Source organism: Sphaerodactylus townsendi, linkage group LG14 (assembly GCF_021028975.2).
Source record: "Sphaerodactylus townsendi isolate TG3544 linkage group LG14, MPM_Stown_v2.3, whole genome shotgun sequence".
NCBI lineage: Eukaryota > Metazoa > Chordata > Lepidosauria > Squamata > Sphaerodactylidae > Sphaerodactylus > Sphaerodactylus townsendi.
The window spans coordinates 28,078,221-28,099,931 of record NC_059438.1 but is presented as its reverse complement, the minus strand read 5'-3'; the positions used below and the strand labels follow the sequence as shown (position 1 = coordinate 28,099,931).

At 47.2% G+C, this 21,711-nt stretch overlaps 2 protein-coding genes and 1 long non-coding RNA gene across 10 annotated transcripts in view; 1 reads left to right on the top strand and 2 right to left on the bottom strand.

The window, feature by feature from the left end:
* The window catches only part of CNOT1 (CCR4-NOT transcription complex subunit 1), a 73,147-nt gene extending 71,197 nt beyond the window's left edge, over nucleotides 1-1,950 (bottom strand). For 6 of the 7 annotated variants that reach the window (XM_048515650.1, XM_048515648.1, XM_048515652.1 and 3 more), the window contains exon 1: nucleotides 1,638-1,950. The gene's annotated coding sequence lies outside the window, so the exon portion shown is untranslated. The remainder of the gene's footprint in view (nucleotides 1-1,637) is intronic. The other variant, XM_048515649.1, reaches the window with a different exon arrangement.
* A 469-nt stretch (nucleotides 1,951-2,419) lies between these two features.
* LOC125443494 lies at nucleotides 2,420-11,145 on the top strand. The gene is made up of 3 exons (XR_007246130.1): nucleotides 2,420-2,533; nucleotides 7,585-7,800; nucleotides 10,666-11,145. It is a non-coding gene; the product is annotated as an uncharacterized LOC125443494 (long non-coding RNA).
* SLC38A7 (solute carrier family 38 member 7) lies at nucleotides 5,906-19,985 on the bottom strand. 2 transcript variants are annotated; one of them, XR_007246129.1, is made up of 11 exons: nucleotides 16,578-16,991; nucleotides 15,930-16,128; nucleotides 13,886-14,030; nucleotides 12,577-12,675; nucleotides 11,652-11,706; nucleotides 10,254-10,368; nucleotides 9,899-10,046; nucleotides 9,550-9,749; nucleotides 7,819-7,873; nucleotides 6,396-7,729; nucleotides 5,906-6,280 (listed from the first exon to the last, which is right to left on the bottom strand). XR_007246129.1 is itself a non-coding variant. In XM_048515655.1 (11 exons), exons 2-11 carry the CDS (start codon nucleotides 16,920-16,922, stop codon nucleotides 7,627-7,629), a joined length of 1,464 nt encoding a protein of 487 aa, XP_048371612.1. In that variant the 5' UTR covers nucleotides 16,923-16,991; nucleotides 19,921-19,985; the 3' UTR covers nucleotides 5,906-7,626. The 2 variants fall into 2 exon arrangements, 1 of the variants encoding a protein (XP_048371612.1); XM_048515655.1 differs by adding an exon at nucleotides 19,921-19,985 and having other exon boundaries at nucleotides 5,906-7,729.
* Nucleotides 19,986-21,711: the final 1,726 nt, after the last annotated feature.

Genomic DNA, 21,711 nt, shown 5'->3' with positions numbered 1-21,711 from the left:
TCAAACCCCATTCTCCAGATTAGAATCCACCTGCTTTTAACTACCACACCATGCTGGCTAAGGAAAGGTTAAGTTGTAGAGGCAACAAACGAGTTTTCACAAGAGGAAAGCAAGCAAGCAGTTGGTTACCCTCAAGTATCAAACACTGGAAATTTAAAACCCAATATGAACACATTTTCAAAGGACAGCAAATTATTCAGAATATTCTAATCACAACCCAACTACAGAATTCCAAACAATTTCACCAAACTGGATAAATGGGGGAACACACTGGCAGTGAAGATTCAATTTAAGTGAAAAGTGGTGGTCATTGAAAAAAAAATTCCTAACTTCACATATGTTGATGAGGTTCAAACTGAAGAAGGGAGGTCAACTAAAGTTCAGTTTGATGTGGCAGTAAAATAATCCTGTTCCTTGTAAATAATCATTAAGGGACTACAAATACAACAGCTTTTACAAAACAATAACAGTTAACAGAACTATAACAATCTAGTTTCAAAAGGCTACCCATCCTGCCTCCAAAACCAAGAGTATCAGGAGGGTTTCTAAAATTATGAAATCTGTAAACCATGAATTGAGATGTTATGTACAGATATCTGCAGATGGAATGTTAAAAGTAAAGAATCACAGGTTGCTTAAAACCGGCTAGTCACTAGTGAGATTACAATCTCAGAGATTGTGCCCTACATAGCAGATAGTATTGAATCATGCTTCATAAAACATGGAACTAAGTTCCAGAGTCCATTTGCATCAGATGTGGCAACAGCCAGGGTACTAGGGCCAAGAGTATTTGGAGAGGGCTTAGCAAGTTAATCAAGAGTCGGTTAAAGGAAGGTTTCTTATTCAAAGGTTCTCCTTCCCCAGTTTCAAAGATGTGTTTCAGGGGCTCTCTGTTACTGCCTTATGAGCTTCCTTCTGAGACTCTGCCGAACTTAACGGACAGCTCTTTGGCCCGACTGAGGAAAGCATTTCTGTCAATCGACTAGCGGCTGAAAATGGGAAGCAGGAGTGTCACTCCGGACCCGAAATTAAAATCTAATATGCAAAGAAGGGAGAAGCTGGCAACAATTGTAAGAGCCGTGTAGGAGTCATCTACAACTAGTCTAGAATCCTCGTTTCTTAAACACATACAGCTGCCTGCACTAGAGACGGTTGCAAAATGGGGAAAGCAAAGAACGAAAGCATCCCAAAGCCACACTTCGCCGCAGCTCCACGCTAACGATTCCCAACGACATGGGTGGGAGTGGGGGGAACTTGCTGCCACCGAAGCGATCTCCTTTGGAACGGGAGGAAGCGTTGCCCGGCCTGCACCGCGCTTGCTGTGAAGCCTCGCGCGGACGGGCTGGCTGGGTGGTCCCAGGAAAGCCCCTCTAGGCCATGATCCCTCCGCCCGCCACAAGCGGAAGGGCCGGACTGAAGGACCGACTCCAGCGGGTTGAGGCCGTGAAGGGAAGCACGTGCTCGGGAGGGGACCCCACAGGCAAAACTCGCTTGCTTCCTCCTCAGCGCAACGGAGAGACGAACGCCAGAATAAGGAGGAAGGGAAACCCGTCGCCAACAACGCCCAAGCCCGCATACGGATCTCCCGCTTGCGCCGGACCGAAACTAGGCCGCGGGTCTCCGTCTCTCCTCCTCACCTCTGGCGGACTAGCGGCGAGGGAGTCTCGAGGCCGGAGCGGGCGCCTTCCGGAGCCTCTCGCGCTTCTCTAGTTACCTCCTCGGCTGGTTCCAAAACAAAATGGCGTCCAGGGTCGCGCGCTCACGTCGCGGCCTTTCTCTTCCCGTCGACCCCCGCGGCGCACGCAAGGCGAGAGGGGCGGGGCCCGCTGGCTGGGCCGTCACTCGCGGCCACGCCTGCTCGAAGAAAAGAACCAGCCAATCAAAGCCCGGCCTACGCCCGCTCTCGAACTTGTTCTGCCTCTTTCTTCCTGCCCCCTTTCCTCACGCCAGATTAGCTGCCTTTGCGCCTGCGCCCGCGGAGGCGGATTTGTCCAACCCTTGGGTTGGAGGCGGGGCAACGGGGAGAGAATTGTATGGGGATGGGCTTTCGGAGTTGCCGAGATATTGGCAGTCAATGATTGGCTAACAGCATACTCTCTTGCTCTGGCTCTCCCGCTCTTCCCCGGTTTCGGCCAATCAGAGTTCCTCAGCTGCCAAATAGGGCGTGTCAACGTGAACCAATGGTAGTTGTGCGCGGTTGTAGTAGTCTGACGTCTTGGAGAAAAAGTCCCGTGCTTGTTTGGGGAGATACTATGAAAAGGGGCGAAAAGGGAGATCTGATGAGAGATACCAGTTGTTCAAGTACCGCCATTCGCGCCTCTTAGAACGCAAGTTTAGGTTAGGCCAAGGGTGTAACCGTCCAGATGTTCAGAGTACAATTGGCCATTCTAGCAGGGGCTGATGGGAATTGTAGTCCGTAAACATCTGGAGGGCCACGGACACCCGTGATGGCTGCGTGGTGTGAGGTGTGGTCACTTCCTGCTATTAAACGCTGAGGTGAATCAGGCGGAGTTCGCAGTGCATCGCCTTGGAGGTAGGCAATGGGCGGACATTTACCTCCATGGGTGGCTCGACAAGCTGCTGTTTGCGACCATTCTCCTGAGCCACTTTGGACACTTGGTGGTCTCGCCGAAGACGATGCGCCGCTTGTAGGGAAACTAGAGAAGGCTGCCAGAGAAGCGGTACCATTGGTTCCCTCTCCTGGAATGCCGGAATTTGGGATATTTCTAGGAACTTGCTGCGCAGCAGTTTAAAGAAACAGGAAAGATAACACATAATGCTCACCTGAGTTGCGGAACTCACGGTCACTGGATGGAGTGATGGTCAAAGAACTTTACAAGGCAGTTAGGCAGATTCATGCAGAAAAGGTCATTCAGTGGCTACTAGCCCTACTGAGTAAAGCGAACTTCCGAATTAGTAAAACTCTGAATGCCGGTGGCAGGAGGCAACATTGGGGGAAGGTTTTGTGGCCTGTTATTAGCTCTGTGGAGTAACTGGCCACTGTGAGACAGGATGCTGGACTTTTGTCAGCTCTGGGCCAGCTGCTGATAACACAGCAAACAGAACTTTGTACTTTCAAAGTTGGTTGCCATTCAAATTATCCAGGCTGTGTTGTCTTCATGTCATCAGAAAGCCAAAACAGGCATTAAACACCTCCAGTATACTATAAACGGCTACCAAATGGTGAAAAGATCAAAAGAAAATGATGCAAAATGATGCAATATGGTACCTACGGGACCACCTTGCCCCATATGTCCCAAATCGGCCTCTGCGTTCGGCAGAGGCCAACTTACTGGTGATCCCTGGCCCTTCAATGATGCGACGGGCCTCCACCCGGGCCAGAGCCTTTACAGCTCTGGCCCCTGCCTGGTGGAACGCTCTATCTCCAGCTACGCGGGCCCTGCGGGATCTCAACGATTTCCGCAGGGCCTGCAAGACGGAGCTGTTCCGCCGGGCTTTTGGGGAGCCCAGTCGCTGATGGCTCCCCCCCTCCTCTTATGTCATCTGTGGACCCTGCCGCCCTTTCCCCTCCTCCTTCCTCTAAGGGGATTAGTGATTGGACGCCATCAATTTATTTGATGTTGGAACGCTGCATTTAATTTTAATGGGTTTGGTTTTAACAATATAGAGCCATTATTTAATGTTTATTTATATTTGATACTGTGGATTTTACTGTGCTCTATTTATTGTTTGTTCACCGCCCTGAGCCCCTCGGGGGAGGGCGGTTTATAAATACAATAATAAATAAATAAATAAATAAATTCAAAAAACGAGCATTTTTGTGTCCCTTGCAACGTTTCTTGATGCTACAAGCAGTGCAGGATTGTTGTCAGCCATACAAGCTATAAGGTTGACAAAATGGAAGAAAATATCAGAAAAATTACCCCTACCCAGAGAGAGTGTGGTTAAAAGGAGAGAGTGTGCCCAGAGAGTGTGTGGTTAAATGTAGAACACTTTAGAAAATATATCAAAAGCTGCAGTAGCATTTAGTAAAACGTTTGAAAATCAGTTCATTTTATTCTTGTCTCAAGCTTGTGAGGCAAGTATAGCAATGAGATACTGAAAGGTGTCGTCCATTGACCTTCCATGACTGTGTGTGGAATTGAACTCACGTCTCTCCCATCACAGTCCAACTTTTTGATCGTACCACTCAAATGGTGCTCCCTTTGAAGGTCCCATAGGCTGGAAATCAGGAGAGGGGCTTTTCATTGCCATTAAAGGCCTGTGCAAACAAATCAAGCAGGTGGGAAAATACAGGCTGATCCTGACTGGCCAAAAATCAAAATTTCCCCATTCTCTATCACTATAGCATCATGCAGTGGCTCTCTTCTTTAGCACTATACAGTTCAGGGTCAATTCCTGTTCTTCCAATGGGGTAAATATTGTTGTCTCAGCGCCACCTACTTGTCAAACTGGCATGTATGTGGGTAGGGAGGTGACAGTCGTGTGTGTTTTGAACTCATTCTTTCTCCATTCCTTATGTTGCTCTTTCAAAGGTGATTTTACCAACTTGAAGTCCATAATCCATAGGCAGTACAAAAAGCATTTCAAGCCAGTTGTGTACTGTTACATCTCAAAATGAACAGAGCATTTACCCAGGAATCATTAATAAAGAACCTAGAACCCCCTCTAGAACTTCAGCCAGCACCAAGAAAAAAGTAAAATGGTAGCCACATTGGATTGTACCCACAACCCAAATCCAGCTTTTATCATCCTTTTCCACTTCTGGCAACTACAGACATCTCCATGCCACCCCCACCTCTGCACTTAATATCCAGCTCCCATTTCCTTAGGTAGCTGCAGTTAAGTCCTCAAATGATGCAATATGGAATCATGAGGCCCCTAGACTGATTGTTCTGGATACTGTAGCAGAAATGACCCTGGAAGGAGTGCCTCAGGAGCACGGCCTCTTGCCATTACACTTCTGTGCTCTTCTCCCAGCATCATTTGCAATATAGAACAGGTAAAGCCTGTGTTAGCATGGAAAGGAGATCTACCTCCCACCATTTCACTGCTGTTGAGAATTCACTTCTCATCATATGAGCTTTAGTAACCCCCACCCCCCACCCCCACCCCACACACGCTGAGCTCCATGAGGGTGTGTAGCATTAGGGCTGGAATTGTTAAATGCTGATAGGCATCTGAGCGGTCAGGGACTGCCTCTCCAAATAGACCCCTAGGAGAGCATGTCGCTCCATAGGTAACAATTTGTTGATGTTCATGACCTGAAAGTTATCTGGCTGTCTTTGACCAGGGCCTCAGTGTTTTCAGCTCTGGCCCCAGCCTGATAAAATACTCTGTCAAATGAGACCAGGGCCCTGCAGGACTTATCTCAGTTCTGCAGGACCTCTAAGACAAAGCTGTGCGAGGCCAATGCTTGATGACAGCAATGGCAATTTCCATCAAAACTGGTTTCCCTGCCTCCCCCTCCATGATTTTCCTTTATTCCCCTCCTCCTTCATATCTTTATTTCCCTTAGTTAAGAAATTTTTAAGGCGCTAACTGGGATTTTAAACTGGATTTTTTTGTAAGCTGCCCAGAGCCCGCCATGAGGAAGGGTGACATATAAATCAAATAATAAAAATAAATTAAATGCTATAGAGAGTGCTGCCTTCCACCCAATGTTCCTTTTTTGTACCCAGCTGCCTCTCCAGGTATCTTGGAATTGTTACAACTCTATCCCCTTTTTATCCCTGTCCTCCTCTTACTCTCAAACCCTAATGGTGGGATATGAGCCGAGAGATGCAACAGTGGAAAGGAAACTGAGCTCAGGGTAAATCAAGTTGGCAGGGAGAATGTAACTTCTTTTGGCTGTGTACTCTTTCTGCAGGAGAGCACAGCCTGGAGACACAGCAATTTCAACAGGGAAACAACTCCATTTTCAACAGACACCAAACTACAGTCGTCCAAGAACTGTTTTTTTAATTATTTTCATTATGACCCTGTCCCTTTAAGAACCACCAAGATCACTTGCTTTGAACCCCAAACAAAAAAAGCACCTGAATCCTCTTTAAAAATAATAAAGTGATGTATTGAGAGCACCTCAGCAAGATATAGCAACTGCATCTCCTGAATGTCCCAACAAACAGAATGGGGGAACATATAGACTTGGAGTTTTGCTACCAGCCCAGATTTTAGGCAAGAATCACACATCAGCTCTAAAAACAATTAGAAGTTTAGTCTAGCTAAAAGCAGCTGGCTCAGAAAATCTCTGCTGAGAAACAGGCCCGTGCGAACCAGGTTAAGGTGAGACTAGAACCGTGGTGGCAAACCTGTGGCACTCCAGATGTTCATGGACTACAATTCCCATCAGCCCCTGCCAAATGGCCATGCTGGCAGGGGCTGATGGGAATTGTAGTCCATGAACATCTGGAGTGCCATAGGTTCGCCACCACTGAACTAGAATGTAGCAGAATAAACCGGTTAAGTAAAGGACACAGACTTTGAAGGTAAGTTAAGCAAATTAACAGCCATGCAACAGCCTTCCTTTGTACCAGAAGGGTTTTCCCCAGTAGTCATCCAGACTCCATGACAAAATCTTCAGGAAGCTGACTTAAAGGATAAAAGGACCTATTTTGTTTTCGTTTCCCTGGGCAACATTCTGATGGTTTCCTCAGGTCTCCAAATTACTGCACCACCTGGATTTTCTGCACCTCAAGAGTGTGACAGGAAAAAAATGCCAATCATGCTAAGGCACAAAAGCAGTTGTGTGAGTTCTAGTCCAAGTCAAATTCCCTGAAATATATTCAAATTTCCCTTTTATCTTCCAAGGATTCTCTTCAAGAACCGTCTTTTTCATATAAAGTAAAGATAGTCTCTTGTGCAAGCACCATGTCGTTACTGACCCATGGGGTGACATCACAGCAGGTTTACTAGGCAGACTATGTTTGTGGTGTGATTTGCCATTGCCTTCCCCAGTTGTCTACACTTGACTCCCAGCAAGCTGGATACTCATTTTACCAACCTTGGAAGGATGGAAGGCTGAGTCAACTTTGAGCTGGCTGCCTGAAACTGATTTCTGTTGGGATCAAACTCAGGTTGTGGGTAGAGCTTGGACAGCACTCCACATCAGAAGTTCAAAATTTTTAACAAAATTACAAGCCTCTCCCCTCCCCCCTGGATTTTAAGAACTCATTATTTCAAATAATTAAGCCCCAGTGCCCATGCTCGTACATGATAAAGTTCATTGTTCCCCCAGTAATTATTTCACAATCAAATACACAAGCCTTGTAAAATCATTGGTAATGCTGAAAAATATAAGCCTGTTGGCTGAATAAATACAGTTATCATGTAGTGACCATCCCGGATTCTTACATAAGCATGTGTAAGGTAAGGCAGAACAAAAGAGTTCTTTAAGAGGAAGATATCCTAAAAAGTTTAGGTGAATAGACTTGTGCAGGTACATAGAAAAGCAACCAAGTCATTAGGATGCTTGGCTTCAAAATCAAAACTGTAGAATTTTTCTCATATCAGTCCTGTTCCATTTCAGGAGATAAAATTGAAAGGAAAATCCTCTTTCACGGAAATTTAAGAGATCCTAACTATTAGGCCAATAATTCTCTGAGGTTTCCTTTTATTCCACAGTTCAAGCAGCAAACTCGTCTTCTAAGGGTGGAGTTGAAGGGATCATTTTGCAAGGTCCACGAAGACAGCATGGGCAGTAGTCTGTCCAAAGATAAACGCTCCAAGAGTAACCATGAAGATTCCATAGCTGACCAAGGCCCACCAGCTGTGGAAACAGGAAGACAGGATCAGGCACCATGTCAGGGAGAGGGACTGCCAGGTTATTAAGAGGAAAAGGTAAGCTAAGTCTCTTACCTTGCTGGTCTGGCTTCTTGAATTTCAGAGAGCTTGGTGTGGATGAGGCAGAGCCCTGGCAAGGAACAAATATATGGTTGCTAATGGCAAACCAAGCCACCTCAGAACTGTTCTCTGACATGGGCTCTACCACAGAGGCAGCTGCAGAAAAGTCTATTATGTGAACTCAATCTCAAGAAGACCACCAAAAGCAAGAGAAATAATGTCAAAATGTTGGGGGGGGGGAAGAGAAATCCACCATATTACCATGTCACATGTAGCTTTTTACAAAGTGAGAGATTTGGGCAAAGCCCCAGTGACCAGCTTACCTAATTCTGATGAGAGACTTAACACATTCATGACAGAAACTAACTAACCCAGGAGTCTGCAACCTGCGACTCTCCAGATGTTCATGAACTGCAATTCCCATCAGCCCCTGTCAGCATGGCCAATTGGCCATGCTGGCATGGGCTGGTGGGAATTGTAGTTCATGAACATTTGGAGAGTCACAGGTTGCAGACCCCTGAACTAGCCAGTTCTTGTGAAAACTTTCATGAAAGCCACCACCATTATCCTAGGTTTGAAGCTGAACATGTATTGTTGTTGGGATTTCCCTCCTCTCAAGGTTTAAATCACTCCCATGCAGCCACTTCTTGCAAGTTCCAAGCTCCCATGGCTACTTCTTGAAGGTTCCAAGTAGTGACAGTCCATAGTTATTTAGCTCCTTTCAGAACATGTGTTCCAAAAGAAAGGAAATGGTGTGCCAGCTGGACAGAAGCTAAGGAAAAGGCACACACCCCAACCCTGAACTCTGATTCTTTTCTGCAGCCATAATGTTGAGCCACACCAAAAATCTTACGAGCAGCATTTTGTCCCCAAACCACTTGCGGAGAATGCAAACAGGGAGAAGCAAAACCCCCACAGTATTCCTCTCGGTCACATCGATTTTCATTCTTACATGGGAAAACTTGGATTCATCCCAGTTAGCAGCTGTGGCACAAAGCCAAGCTCCCCTATGCCAGCAGGATCTTTGGAATAAGATCTGCCGTGCACCTCCTCCCAGCACCAGAATTCTAGACTTGTGACCTCACTTAGACCCCACCCCTGCAGGAGGCAACAAGCAAACATCCAAAAAAGAGAAGGATGGGAGATGCACAAAAGTTCCGTGCCACGTCCACAAAGAAGCCTGTTTACATTTCAGGGCCACAAATCAGTCATTGTCCCAACTCTGAATATCAGGCTCTGCAAGGGGACAGGTTATCTTATATGGCCACCTTCCAGAATCTCAATACTCGCTACAGAAATGCACACAGCTGTCTTCCCAGCACCATGAACAGCTCTCAGCCTCTGATATAGGAATTTAATTGCAGAGAGAAAACAGAGAGATGGTTTTTGCCAAGACTGGACAAACAAGAGGTTCTCTGGCTCCCTGTTGTTTGGCAGTTGCCTTTGGCACACAAGGAGGTCTCTTCCTGCCCCCTCCTGGTAGCCTTGTTCAGATTAACGGGGAATGCACATACAACTTTACAAATGCAACCAGGGTCCAGTACCTGGATAAGTGGGGTTTGTATTCAATGCACATCAGTAATCAATGTGCATTGATTATTATGCACATAATCAGTGAATATAATCAAGTGCATGCTCTATATGGATTTTATGTGCATACACTGTAACTTGTGAACAGGGAAGAGTACCCTTCAGGGGTGCTCCTCCTGCTGCCTCCAAACGATACCATCCAAGAAACCCTCCTACCTGGGAAGACAAAGATGAAGCAGGCAGCCAGCCCTCCAATGAGAGAGATGACTCTGCCAATATCAGGAATGAATAAGGCGAGGAGGAGCGTGAGAAGAAACCAGCTCACTGTCTGCAGCAAGCGGCGGCGCCTTTCTCGAACCACGTCTTCTTCCACAGTCTCTTCCTTGTAGCGCAGCCAAAGACCTTCCAGGACAGCCCTGGCCAGGAAGCAAAAACAAAAACCATCACAGGCTTCCTTTATCACGCCCGGGGCTCCCTGGGAGCTTGACATGTGGCTGGCGACACCCGCTGCAACGAGGGCACAATTCCACTGGTAGCTTCTGTAGGCTCCTCCCAGGGTGCTCACCTGCCACAAAAGTGGAGTATGGGGTAGGATGTCAGGACACAGACAATGATGAAGACTCGTGCAATGGCGACTGGAATGTCACTGGAGGGGTAGGAAAGCAGCACGTCCTGATCCACGCCAGAACCAAAGGTGAGGAAACCACAGACTCCTGGTGGAAAATGGAGAACAAATAGATCCATCATAATGCAGGGAGAGGACAAAGTTTTAGCAGTCAGCTACTCTCTCCAGTAGAGGAACAGGATCCTGGGGTCTCTGCTGGTGCTCAGAAGTCGAGGGCGCTTCCTCGCTCCATTCTCCTTTCCAGGCCATAAGGAGCAGTTATAAAAAACGCACCTGACAGGGTCTAATCCCCTACCTGTGCCTGTGTAGACAAAGAGGGCAATGATCATGGCGGCCGTCACTACTGCTCCCCAGGGCTTCAACTCCGGCCGTTTCATGCTGTTGAAGACGGGCACGCTGCTGACGTGGCACTGCCAGGGACAAGAGGAGATACCAAACTGGTGAGGCAAGAATGTCTCTTGATTGAAAAGAACAGGCAAGCTTCGGAGCTATGCAGAATTTATTGGGCAGAATATAATGGCGCAGGGTGAGCAAAAGATCCATTTGATGTTAACTCCCTTTCCGTTAGATATTTGCAAAGGTTTGGCATGCTGTGGTCAGAATCCAAACAGCAAATCAGTGAGCCACTCATAGTTTTTTTATAATTAATCTTGCTCTGTAAGATGGACTTCAGCTTAGCTAAAGGATAATTCCAATTTTCATTCCAGGAAATGGAGGCGATGCTCTAAGAAGAATTCCTCTTCTTGTTGGAGGAAGCTGACAAGTTTTGTTCTCCCTTCTATTTGGGAATTTCCCTTACCAACTAGCTATCTCCATGTTTTAATCGAGGCCAGATTGCGCCGAGCCTTGAACTGGCCAGATGTAATGTGTTACCCTCTGCTCTTAGACAGGGGAGCGTCTTGGGAATTGCCCATCATGAGAGAACGTGTTCCTGTGGAACTGGGGGTGAAGAGTTCTTCATGTTCTACTGTATTGCCCCCTTTACATCAGGCCTAGGAGCAAATATTTAGAACCCTTACTGATGGGTCTTGAAGATTCCTTTTGAATGGTGATTGCAAGGAGATTCTGGAGCCGGTAGGAAAAATTTTATGTGTTGTCATTGACAAACGTGCATAAAGGGGTTGATTGTATGCTGCTATAGTGTTATTATGCCAACAAAGGTTAATTGAATTGAAATGGAGGTGATATTGGTCAATAAACGCTGAGGTTTTCAAGCAGACTGTCCTCCCCACTTTTAAGTCATTAACTGTCTCTGTTAAACAGAGTACAGGGGTTATTTGTGATCTGACCTTGTTATTCGAAAGACAACGTGCCCTTTTTACTACCTCTGTATAGGTTAGCAAGAACAAAAGAGCCAGTGTAATGTAGTGGTTGGGGTGTTGGATCTGGGACAGCCAGGTTCAAATCCTCACTCTGTCATGGAAGGTTGCTGAATGACTTTGGGCCGGTCACACAGTCTCAGCCTAACCATTCTCACGGGGCTGTTCTGAAGATATAGGGAAGGAAAGGAGAACTGATGTAAGTTTCTTCAGGTCCCCATTGGGGAGAAAAGCAGAGGATAAGTTAAGTCAGTCAATGAAATTAAAAACATGATGTTAGTTAACCAGGCCTAACACAAAGAGAGCCAGAGGAGCTGGAGGCCAGCTAGACCCAGTCAGCTTCTACCTCTCCACAGCCCTCAAACAAGCAGTACCTGGAAGCCAAAGCAAATGGTGGGCATTGAGTTGAACACAGACATCCAGGAGGGGCTGTAAGGAGAAAAACACAAAGTTGCTCAGAACCTTTCTCAACTGTTATCTATACAGAATGTTTACCAGGGCCTAGAAATTCTCAGATTCTGGCTTGTCCAGATCTGGCTTAATGCAAAGTCAAGGCAGTGACACCCACTACAAGCTTCTCAAAGGAGATCTATCGACATAAAATCATATGTGTTCATTTTTAGGAGGATTAAGCAAACGTAGGAGCAGCAGTGACGTAGTGGTTAAGAGCAGGTGCACTCTAATCTGGAGGAACCGGGTTTGATTCCCCGCTCTGCCACTTGAGCTGTGGAGCTGGAAGATCAGATTGGCTGGTGAATCAGATTAGTTTGTGCAACACAAGCCAGCTGGGTGACCTTGGGCTAGTCACAGTTCTTCAGAGCTCTCTCAGCCCCACCTACCTTACAGGGTGTTTGTTGTGGGGGGGGGGGAAGGGAAAGGCGATTGTGAGCCCCTTTGAGTCTCCTTACAGGAGACGGGGGTGGGGGGTGGGTGGGTATAAATCCAAACTCTTTTTCTTCAAATTCTTCATACAGTTTCTTACTGGCTTTCAGACAGCTGCCCTCCTTCTGTCCAGAAGGTGGCCTGTGAAGGGAATGGTTCCATGCATCAAGATGATGCTGAGTCACAAGAAAGGCTCCATGGGGTGTGGGGTGTGTGGCTGTTGGCCACCTGAGAACTTTAAGCTCTTTCTAATCACATTTCACTCATAAATTGGAGATTCTCCTGCGGGGCACTCCAGCAAAAACAAAATGCCCTCTACTGCCTTTGCGTACAACATAAGAACCAACTGGTAAAGTCTCCAAATTTGCTCCCCTAATGGTCTCCACTGTATTTCAAGAACTGCCACTCCCAGTTTACCTGGTTGGGATTTCCTTCGGGACGACCTCCTGGTCGGGCCAGATGTATTTGGCAACGATGACAGCAGTAACGTACCAGGTTCCTACCACGCTCAAACAGCTGAGGGAGAGGGAGGTTAGAGAAAGGTTACAGAGTTACATGACCACCTTGTTCCAGGGTTGCTGTGACCAGTGAGCACCAGTAGCATTACCCCTGAATATAAATGGAGGGCAACAGACACGGTTACATGGATCCTACTGCCTTTTAAGGCCTGTCCTGAGTAAAGGGGTCTCACACTCGTGCACTCAAGCACCAGCATCGTGACAGGCCAGTGTGGGTGGCTTTCCCAGCCTTGCATTGTGGTCACAGGGGCCACCACTGTTAGAAGTGGTGAGCAGAGAGATTCAGCCAGGGGATTTTGCAGATGCACAAGACATATACACGCAACACCCACAGTCTCATGAAAGGGGATGCTCCACACCAGTGAGACTCCGTGGCTCTTTGGCATGCTACCTGAGCACTGTTTCCCAGTGTGGCACCTGCCCCATGGTCCAGGCAAGTGGACAAGGCCCTTGGCTAGTGTTTGTGGTTGGCAGGTGGGCCCCACCTCAAAAGAGCTGCCATCAGAAGAATGGGTAAGATGTCAGCCTCCCTTAGTTGCAGGATTCACACCAGAAATGGAAGCAAATGCTTCTGGTTGCTAGTGATTATAAATGTGGCTCTCCATGAGCTGTGGAGTGAGTGCCCCTGCTTTAGAATAGAGATCTCACCTACACACATGGGATGGGCCTGTATGTGGAGACCAGAGGTAGGACCCTCTCTGCCATGTCCAGCACACTCTTTGGATAGCCCCTGAAGACTTGTTTCCCATCCACCTACAACAATTCCTATGCTACTGGAAGGCTCATCCTGCACCATTCATCCCACACTCCTTCAGGCAAACTCAAAGGAATGGTTCTCAGAGTTTTGTGTTACAGGAAATTACTCTCACTGGGCCCTGCCATTGCTAAGTTCCAACTGCTCCCAGTCAGCAGCTACCATTCAGGGAAAATTTCAGAGCCACCAGACTACAAAGGATGCAGCACCCACCATTGTTCTTCATATGAACAGTGCAGCTTAACAGGGCCCTCCCGGAAGCCTGAGATACATCCAGCAACTGAGCCTGCCTTGTCCCATCAAGACCGACCAAGGTGGCCAGCACTCTTCATGCTGTGAAGATTGGACAAAGGTTCTCCTTTGTGCAATAAAATTGGCAGACCACTAAACAATCCCCATTCTGAGAGCCAGCCACACATCGGTCCAGCCCTTCCCCGCCTCATCCTGCAGGTACCTGGCATATTTCTGGAAGCCAATCTCCTTAGGAACTGAAAGGGGAAGGATGACTAGGAAGGCCGTGATGCTGATGGTGAACTTGCGGTCAGCATACCAGTGACTGCTCTCTGCTCCTGTGGATTTCGTCATCAGTGCTGCAATGACTAGCCAAGAAGACAAGAGGAAATTATCACTCGGCCTCACCATGGGAATCTTCTTGCTAGCAAAGGGGGTCAAGCATCAAGGGCTCAAGGCAGTACACGGCTGAAGGCAGGGAAAGAACTCCAGTGTAAATCTGACCCTCTGTTCAAGAGAAACAAGGCTTCTAGAGTGAACAAAGGGAAACCATTTTAATAACAGAGAGCTGAGGGCTACAGGTACCAGGCCAGGCAAGCCTGAAGGCTGAGATCCTTCCCACGAACAACCACAGAAGGGAGGAAAGTGCTCAAACCACCCCCCAAAAAAGGTTGAAGTATTGGCAGGACCCAACTGTGTAACTTCCCTGACAATCCAGAATGGGGAGAGACTGCAGCACAAGAATGGAGTTGGGTTGCAAACCAGCTAACCATGGGACAGTTGTATGTTGGTAGGACTGCTGATTGGGCACAAGAGACCTGGGTTCTAATTATTTTTCAGCTCACTAGGCAACCTTCAGCAGGCACGAAGGAGGCTTGGACAGAAAACTGGCCCAGGAGTAGAACATTCTCAGCAGCAAGCATTTCATTTATTTTTCTTACTTACTAACTTCATTCCTGACATTTCTCTTCAATGGAAACACCAAGTAGCCCACACAATTCTCCTCCATTTTAATTGCACAATGACCCTGCGAAGTAGGCTAGGCTAAAAGTGTGTGACTGGCCTAGGGTCAGACAGCAAGCTTGGATGGCACAGTGGGGATCCAAACCTAGGTCTCCCAGACCCTGGTCTAATACTCTAACCCCTACACCACAACTGCTGTCAAGTGTTCATCCTTGCCAGGTTAGCCCTTGCCTAGAAGAAGAGTAGAGGAGTTTGGATTTCTACCCTGCCTTTCTTTTCTGTAAGGAGACTCAAGGCAGCTTACAAACTCCCCACAACAGACACCTTGTGAGGCAGGTGGGGCTGAAAGAGTTCCAAAGAACTGTGACTAGCCCAAGGTCACCCAGCAGGCTTCATGTGTAGGAGTGCGGAAATAAACCCAGTTCACCAGATAAGGGTCTGCTGCTCAGGAGGAGGAGCAGGGAATCAAATCCGGTTCTCCACATTAAAGTCGTCCTGCTCTTAACTACTACATCACGCTGGCTCCTACATGTCACTAGCATCATCTCCCTAGGTCCATTTGGACCCTACTGGTACAAGCCCAGGAAGTGATGGGTATACCTTTTCTTGTTTTATTTTATAGTATTTTGGTTTAAATTTGCCATTTTTAATTATTACTGTAGGACCCCTTGAACCAAGAGGAAAGGCAGGCAGATAAAGAGGTCTTGAAGGACATTGTTCCTGCTTTTCAACTTACCTTTGCTGACTCAGTTAAAAGCCTTGAGGGCAAATCCATCGGTGCAGACCCACACAGCCTCCATGTGTCCCTTCACCCACCCCCCGAATTGGGCTGTTAATGTGTCATGTGAATACTTCAGCTATGTTTCAGTTGTTTCTAGTGGTTCCAGACTTCTAAAATCCTAATACATTGGTTACTAAATGCCCCATTTTGTTGGCTGCACTCACTACCTATAATCTGCCTTGAGTTCCAGTAATGTAACTTAAATAAATACTCTAACAAATACATCATAATGCCTGCCGGGCGTGCTCCAAATGAGAACATAATGCGCTGCCATGTGCCAGCCCCTTGGTGCATAGCAAGGGTAATGCTACCCCCTCTAGGGAAATAACCAGAAAGGTGTTTGAGAAGCAGAGAGTTCTGCTGCAGGGAAGTTCTAGCTTCTATGGAAATGAACAACTTCTACAAAGCATAAGACTGAAGAGGGTTAGCAGCCCTCCCACCCCACCCCACCCCACCCCACCCCACCAAAGCAACCATGCAGCTTATCTCCCACCACTCCACACTCCCCATAACCTGCACTCACTTTTGTCCTGCTGATCCCCGATGATGATGAGGAAGGCAATGCAGGTGCCGAACGTGTAGACCGCGATGGCTATCTCACACAGGATCCCCGTGACCTTCCCACACACAGCCCATACCACCTCCTGGTACGTGGACTCGTTACTGGCCTGGGAACAGTAGGCCAGGATGACCAGGCCACCGATGATGAAGACGAGCATGCACTGCAGCAAAGGGGCAGAACAACACCTTATGAATGATATGGCTTCTGGGAACCAACAAGCAATGCCAAAATCCAAGTTTTTCAACTGGAACCAAAATAGGCCAGTCTTGAAGTCTCAGGTTTGTGTAGCGTTCATACTTAGTCCTGAGCATTCTGAAGTTGCAGGTATATATTTTAGCACACCATTTATCTGTTGCCATCAGAGAAGACGACCAGGGAACAACTGTTTAAAACTACTCCCCATATGCAAGAGAGATAACTAACACAGTCAATGTCAATCAGCGCTTCCCCTAAGTTGAAGGGCAGGGGTTGGCAATGATCCCCATATTCTCTCCCATGTTTATCCTACCCTTCCTCCAAAGGGCTGTCTACACAGCTCTCCCCACATCCCCCGTTTCAGCCAGCCCATCCCCCTCTTCTCTTAGTGCAAAACCACCTTTCCACGCTTACCATCTGCATGGCAATGCCTGCCGCTACACCACCTGCCATGCTGAAGGCTGCTGGGAAGTTGAGGAGCCCAGCCCCAAGGGCCGCATTCACCACAATGAAAATGGCCCCAAGGATCGAGGTGGCTGCAGGCCGCTGTTCCTCGGCACTCCTGGGTCCCACCTCCACACAGGGGCTCTGCAGCAGCCTGGCCCGCTCGCCGGCATCTGTGCTCCAGGACCAGTCTTCATAGTCGCTGTTGATCCCTGCATTGTTCTGGGCCATGGCAACTATCAGTCCCAAACCAAACCTGGTCCAAGTCGCATGCCTGGAGAAACCCAAGGCATTACCCTTACAAGAGCTTAGCATCCAGGAGGGACATGTCAAGCTCAGATGAGGGCCCCCCCTTCAAAGTTGGGGGGTCAGTGGATGGTGCTCCTAGAAGAACCCAGAAGAAGAAAGTTAGCATTCAGTGCATGGAAAAAGAGCCTGTTCTTCAACACTGCCAGGCCCCAGTTATTAAACATTTGCCCAAATTACCATCCTTAAAGCAAGAGGTTATACTGTTATTCCAAAGGGGCTTCCTTTCGCGCAAAAAATGCAGAATAATGTTAGCTTTCCAATCCCACTTTCACAAAGTTGTTTTGCAAGAGTGGGTTTTTGCTATTCAGCTTTGATAAAATCGAGAGCTGCATTGAAAGGTGCATTTATTCTGCACTGTCTTTGATTAGGAAGTGCCCTTAGCCATTCTATGACACAGTACTTAGGGCAACACTATGTGCTAGCACAGGTGTAGGGTTGATCTGATTCTACCCAGGATGACAGCAAGTATCATCAATCAACAGTTTTCAAGACTGATCTGTTTCCACAAAACCTCCTGCCTGGTTTATCCCATGCATGGGGTATCAAATACAAATTCATGCAGACTCATCACCAGTTTGGTTGCTTGAGATGGTGCTCAGGGCAGGAAGACAGTGTAGGCTGTGACAAGAGGTGTTTCTGCAATGTAATGACTCAGAGCATGGGTCCCCAATGTGGTGTCCGTGGGTGACATGGTGCCCACTAACAGCTTTCCTGACACCCACCAAGTGGGCTTTTAATGGGTGAGGTTTTTACTCAGTAGGGCTTCTGATTGGCTGTGCAAATGTTCAAAAAGTTGTTTCAGCAGCAGCTGCCACCACAATGCAAGGATCTTCATGCATGACTAAGGGTAAGCTTTTTGTGTATGCCCGCCAGAAAACATTTTAAAACACTATGTCCATTTTAACAAGCACCCTATTAAGCAGAGCTTCAGCCTGAAATACTGATGAGTTGCTATTAGAGTGATGCATGACTTCACTTCCTGCCACTTTGCGGTGAGTTCTCCTGTGGCAGCCATTTTGTGGTTGCACCCATCACTCTGTGTCAAAACTCCAAAGGTTCCCATAGGCTCAAAAAAATCAGTAATCTCTGACTCTGAAGCTGGCTGAATGTTGCCTTTTGAAAGCCAGGGATAATGTGGACTACCTGGGCCACGTTGACAGCCAGAAGCCAAAAAGAAGGGTCAGCTGGGAAACCCTGTCAACTTTGTCAAAAGAACTTTGAGAAGCCATCAAAATATGGGCCAGGGTGTTGGGGATCTTGCCAGTAAAATGGGCTACCCTGCTCTATTATGGTCCATGTAACGACAGCTTTTTTATGGGAGAAGGGATCAGAAAGCTACCTCTCAGCTGTTCTCAGGGGACACAGACACATTCAAAATTCCTCCCTTATTGCAGAGGATTCCATTAGAGACATCTCTGCAGGAAATGAGCAGCTTAGATGCAGCCTTGAGACAGGAACAGGAAAACAAGGAGATGAGTTATAGATGGGATGCGGGGCATCAACAGCTTTCCACAATAATTGCTCAGATCCTATTGGAGATCGAGAGGCGTTAAGCCTCAGAGGGCCTGGCCCCAGGGTAAGCCAGGCTCCTCATAAGGCAAAAACAAAGGCTATTGCTCCTGTAGTTGAATACGGCAGAATCAGGAGACAGGTGAAGAACCAGGGTGACGGAAGGGTCCTTCTCTCTCAGTCTCAGGCATGTGGAAAGGTACACAAGTGCCCCCTACTGACAAGGATCTACCAGATCCAGACAGGTCTATGGGTGGCATAAAATACAGGCTTTACAAAAATCCAGATCATGCACCAAAATTATATTACCTAAATGAACTACAAATGTGGGGTTATTCTGTGTAGTAAATTTTCCTTCCACTAATCAAAGGGAGACAGTAAAGGTCTAGCAAATTATTTTATTGGAAAAAAATACAAGGGAGTCTTTTTACCCCTGTTGTCATGGGGCCCCGCCAGCATCACAAAGATGCCGCTCGCTTCTGGCTATCAGTGGCTCTCCACAGACTTTACTGGTAAGTGTGTTTGCCCCTGAACCAGATAAGATGAATCCTGAAAAAGGAAGTCACCCAAATCACTTGTTGCCCTTGTTTATTGGTTGTTCAACCAGCCAGATGCATCATGTAGCAATTTCCTGCTAGGCTCAGCGGAAAAACAATTTGGCTCACTAGGGTGAAGTTCAGAGACACTTGAGGACTGGCCAGGAAAAAAAATTGAATGAACAGTTGCTGTTTCTCTGAATGAACAGTTGCTGTTTCTCTCACCTAGCTGCTGCCTTTCAAAGCAAAACACAGCTGAGCAGATGACAACACAGCCACCCACAAGAAGGCTGGGGTCTTTTGACTGCTCAGAGAATTGTCAGGTGTGCAGTAAAATAGGGCTCTGTTAACCAAAGGGGGTGGGTGGGTGGTAATCCTTTAAAATTGGGTGAGTTCAGGAATTCTTCAGAGGGAATGCTACCTTGGAGCCAGTCAACAGGGAAAGGGGGGAGGGGTCAAGCCCCTGAGAGATTAAATAATCCTAGGAGAGGAAGATCGCGGGGTTTTTTCCCAGTTACCTTCTCTTCGATACTGCACATGTCCCCAGATGAACCCATACTTTCTATCACAGTCGCCCTTTGTAACTAGCTTGAAAGCACACAAAGGGACCCCAAACTGGTTTACATCCATGGCCTTCAGCATCCGAGCATCTTTTCCAGCACCAAACATCAATTGCTTGTGCGTAAGAGAATATCCCCCCCCCCAAAAAAAAACCCACCCAAAATTTTATAGTCCCGTTTGTAGGGGGGGAAAAATCATCCATAGCCATGCAACATTTCAGCGCGGCAAATTTCGCTCCCTCTGTATCCCCGCTTGCATCACACCGGAATGTAAAGGCTATAATGGATCCCTTCCCCTTGCAAACAGAAAGCCAGCCGCCGCCACAAAGCAGATTGCTTTCCGCCCGCGGGGCGTGCCGCCCGCTTGTGCCAAATCTCTAAACGCGACCCGCCACTTACCGCCTTCACACCGGCTCCCGCAGCTACTCAGCTGACTAACGTCACGTGATAACGTGCGGGCCCCCCCCCCTTACAGTACTGCACGCCGGGAAATGTAGTTCCTTGACCCTGGAGGCGATACAGCCGGCGCCCGGGCGAGATCGCCTGCAGAAGCGAGAGGGGCGTAGTGCGCACCTACGGCGCTGGACGGGAACGCACGCTTTTCATCCGGGTCCCTTTTGAGGGACTCTGGAGCGGAGGTGCCTCTCTCATACTCGGAGTCCATCTACTCTGAGACCCAGTGTGGTGTAGTGGTTAAGAGCAGGTAGATTCTAAACTGGAGAACTGGGTTTGATTCCCCACTCCTCCACCTAAGTGGCAGAGGCTTATCTGGTGGACCAGATGGATTTTCGCACTCCTACACATGAAGTGTGCTGACTGAAACTGGCGGGGGAACTGTGTAGACAGCCCTTTGGAGGAAGGGTAGGATAAAGCAGAGGATTGCTTACAGCAACAGCCACAACAAACACTTCCAAGGAAGCCTTTTTGAAAGAAATGAAGGAGTGCCAACAGAACAAACAAAATTAAGCCAGACCAGAAGACCAAAGATGTATTCAGTCACAAACCATTAACGCAATTCAGCTGTTGAGCCCTGTGACAGAGGGGAACCTCCGATTCAAATCTTCTCATTTTCCCTCAAAGTTCCTGCCAAATATATTACTCAGTTTTATGTCTCTGGTTTTGTAATCTGGAATTATAATTCAATCAAAAATTTCCCTTTCTGTTACTGTTCCCCTGGTACCATTTAATCAGTTCTATGTTTTTCTCCTGATTACTTGCCTTGGTCATAATCTTTTTATTCCCAAAAGACCCCATTTTCTGCGATGGGCCAGAAACAGTAGAACTAACCTGGCAGTAGAGCCAGTAAATTGGGTCTGACATGGGCTACAAACTGGACTGCAGCAGAGGCTGTCAGCATTCTTCTTTCATCAGGTTTTTCAAAGAACAGGAAAAGTATATATATTTTTTCTCCATCTTGGTCTATCTCTCTTTATTTTCCAAACCACACTTTTGCTACAAAGAGAGCAAGACCCTCACATCTGGAAGACTGGACACATCTGTCTCAACTGATTTCATGTCTCCTCTGTCTTATTCCTCATTTCTCCAGTCACATCTTTACCACAAAGAGTAACCCCTACTCCAAACTTGAGCAGCTCTGCTGAATGTTTGGTTGTTGTTACTATGTTAGCTAGGATAAGGAATGCACTGAATGTTTGGTTGTTGTCGCTATGTAAGCTAGGATAAGGACTGCATCTGTGCTTTGAATTAGTAATGCTAGTATTTGCTTAGCATAAACTCCATATTCCTTAAAATCAGGTTTCTGCCATCCTTTTCCTACTGAAGATTTGCTTCTCACAGCCATCTCTTTAGGTAATAGGTCCTGGTTTTCAGCTCCCTGCACAAACCTTGTTAATCTGAATGTTCACATGTCTGCATGGGTGTGATAAAACTACCTTCATTGTACATGGATGTAAAAACGTGAAGTGTTTCGATCTAACATGGCACTGTGAACCAAGAAGCCCTGTTCAATGATCATACTATAGATGCTGGGTGGTGTACACTGTCCATTTGCTTGGAGCTAGCAACCCGCTAAAAAAAAATCACGTCAAAGGAGCTCAGATGAACAGCAGTTTTATTATCATTGAAACAAACAGGCTGTATGAAGGCCTACATGATTTATACTGAATGGCAATAAGATTCTCCAGGAAAAAGGCAAGGAGGCAAGGGCAGGAATCAGACAGCTAAAAGGCA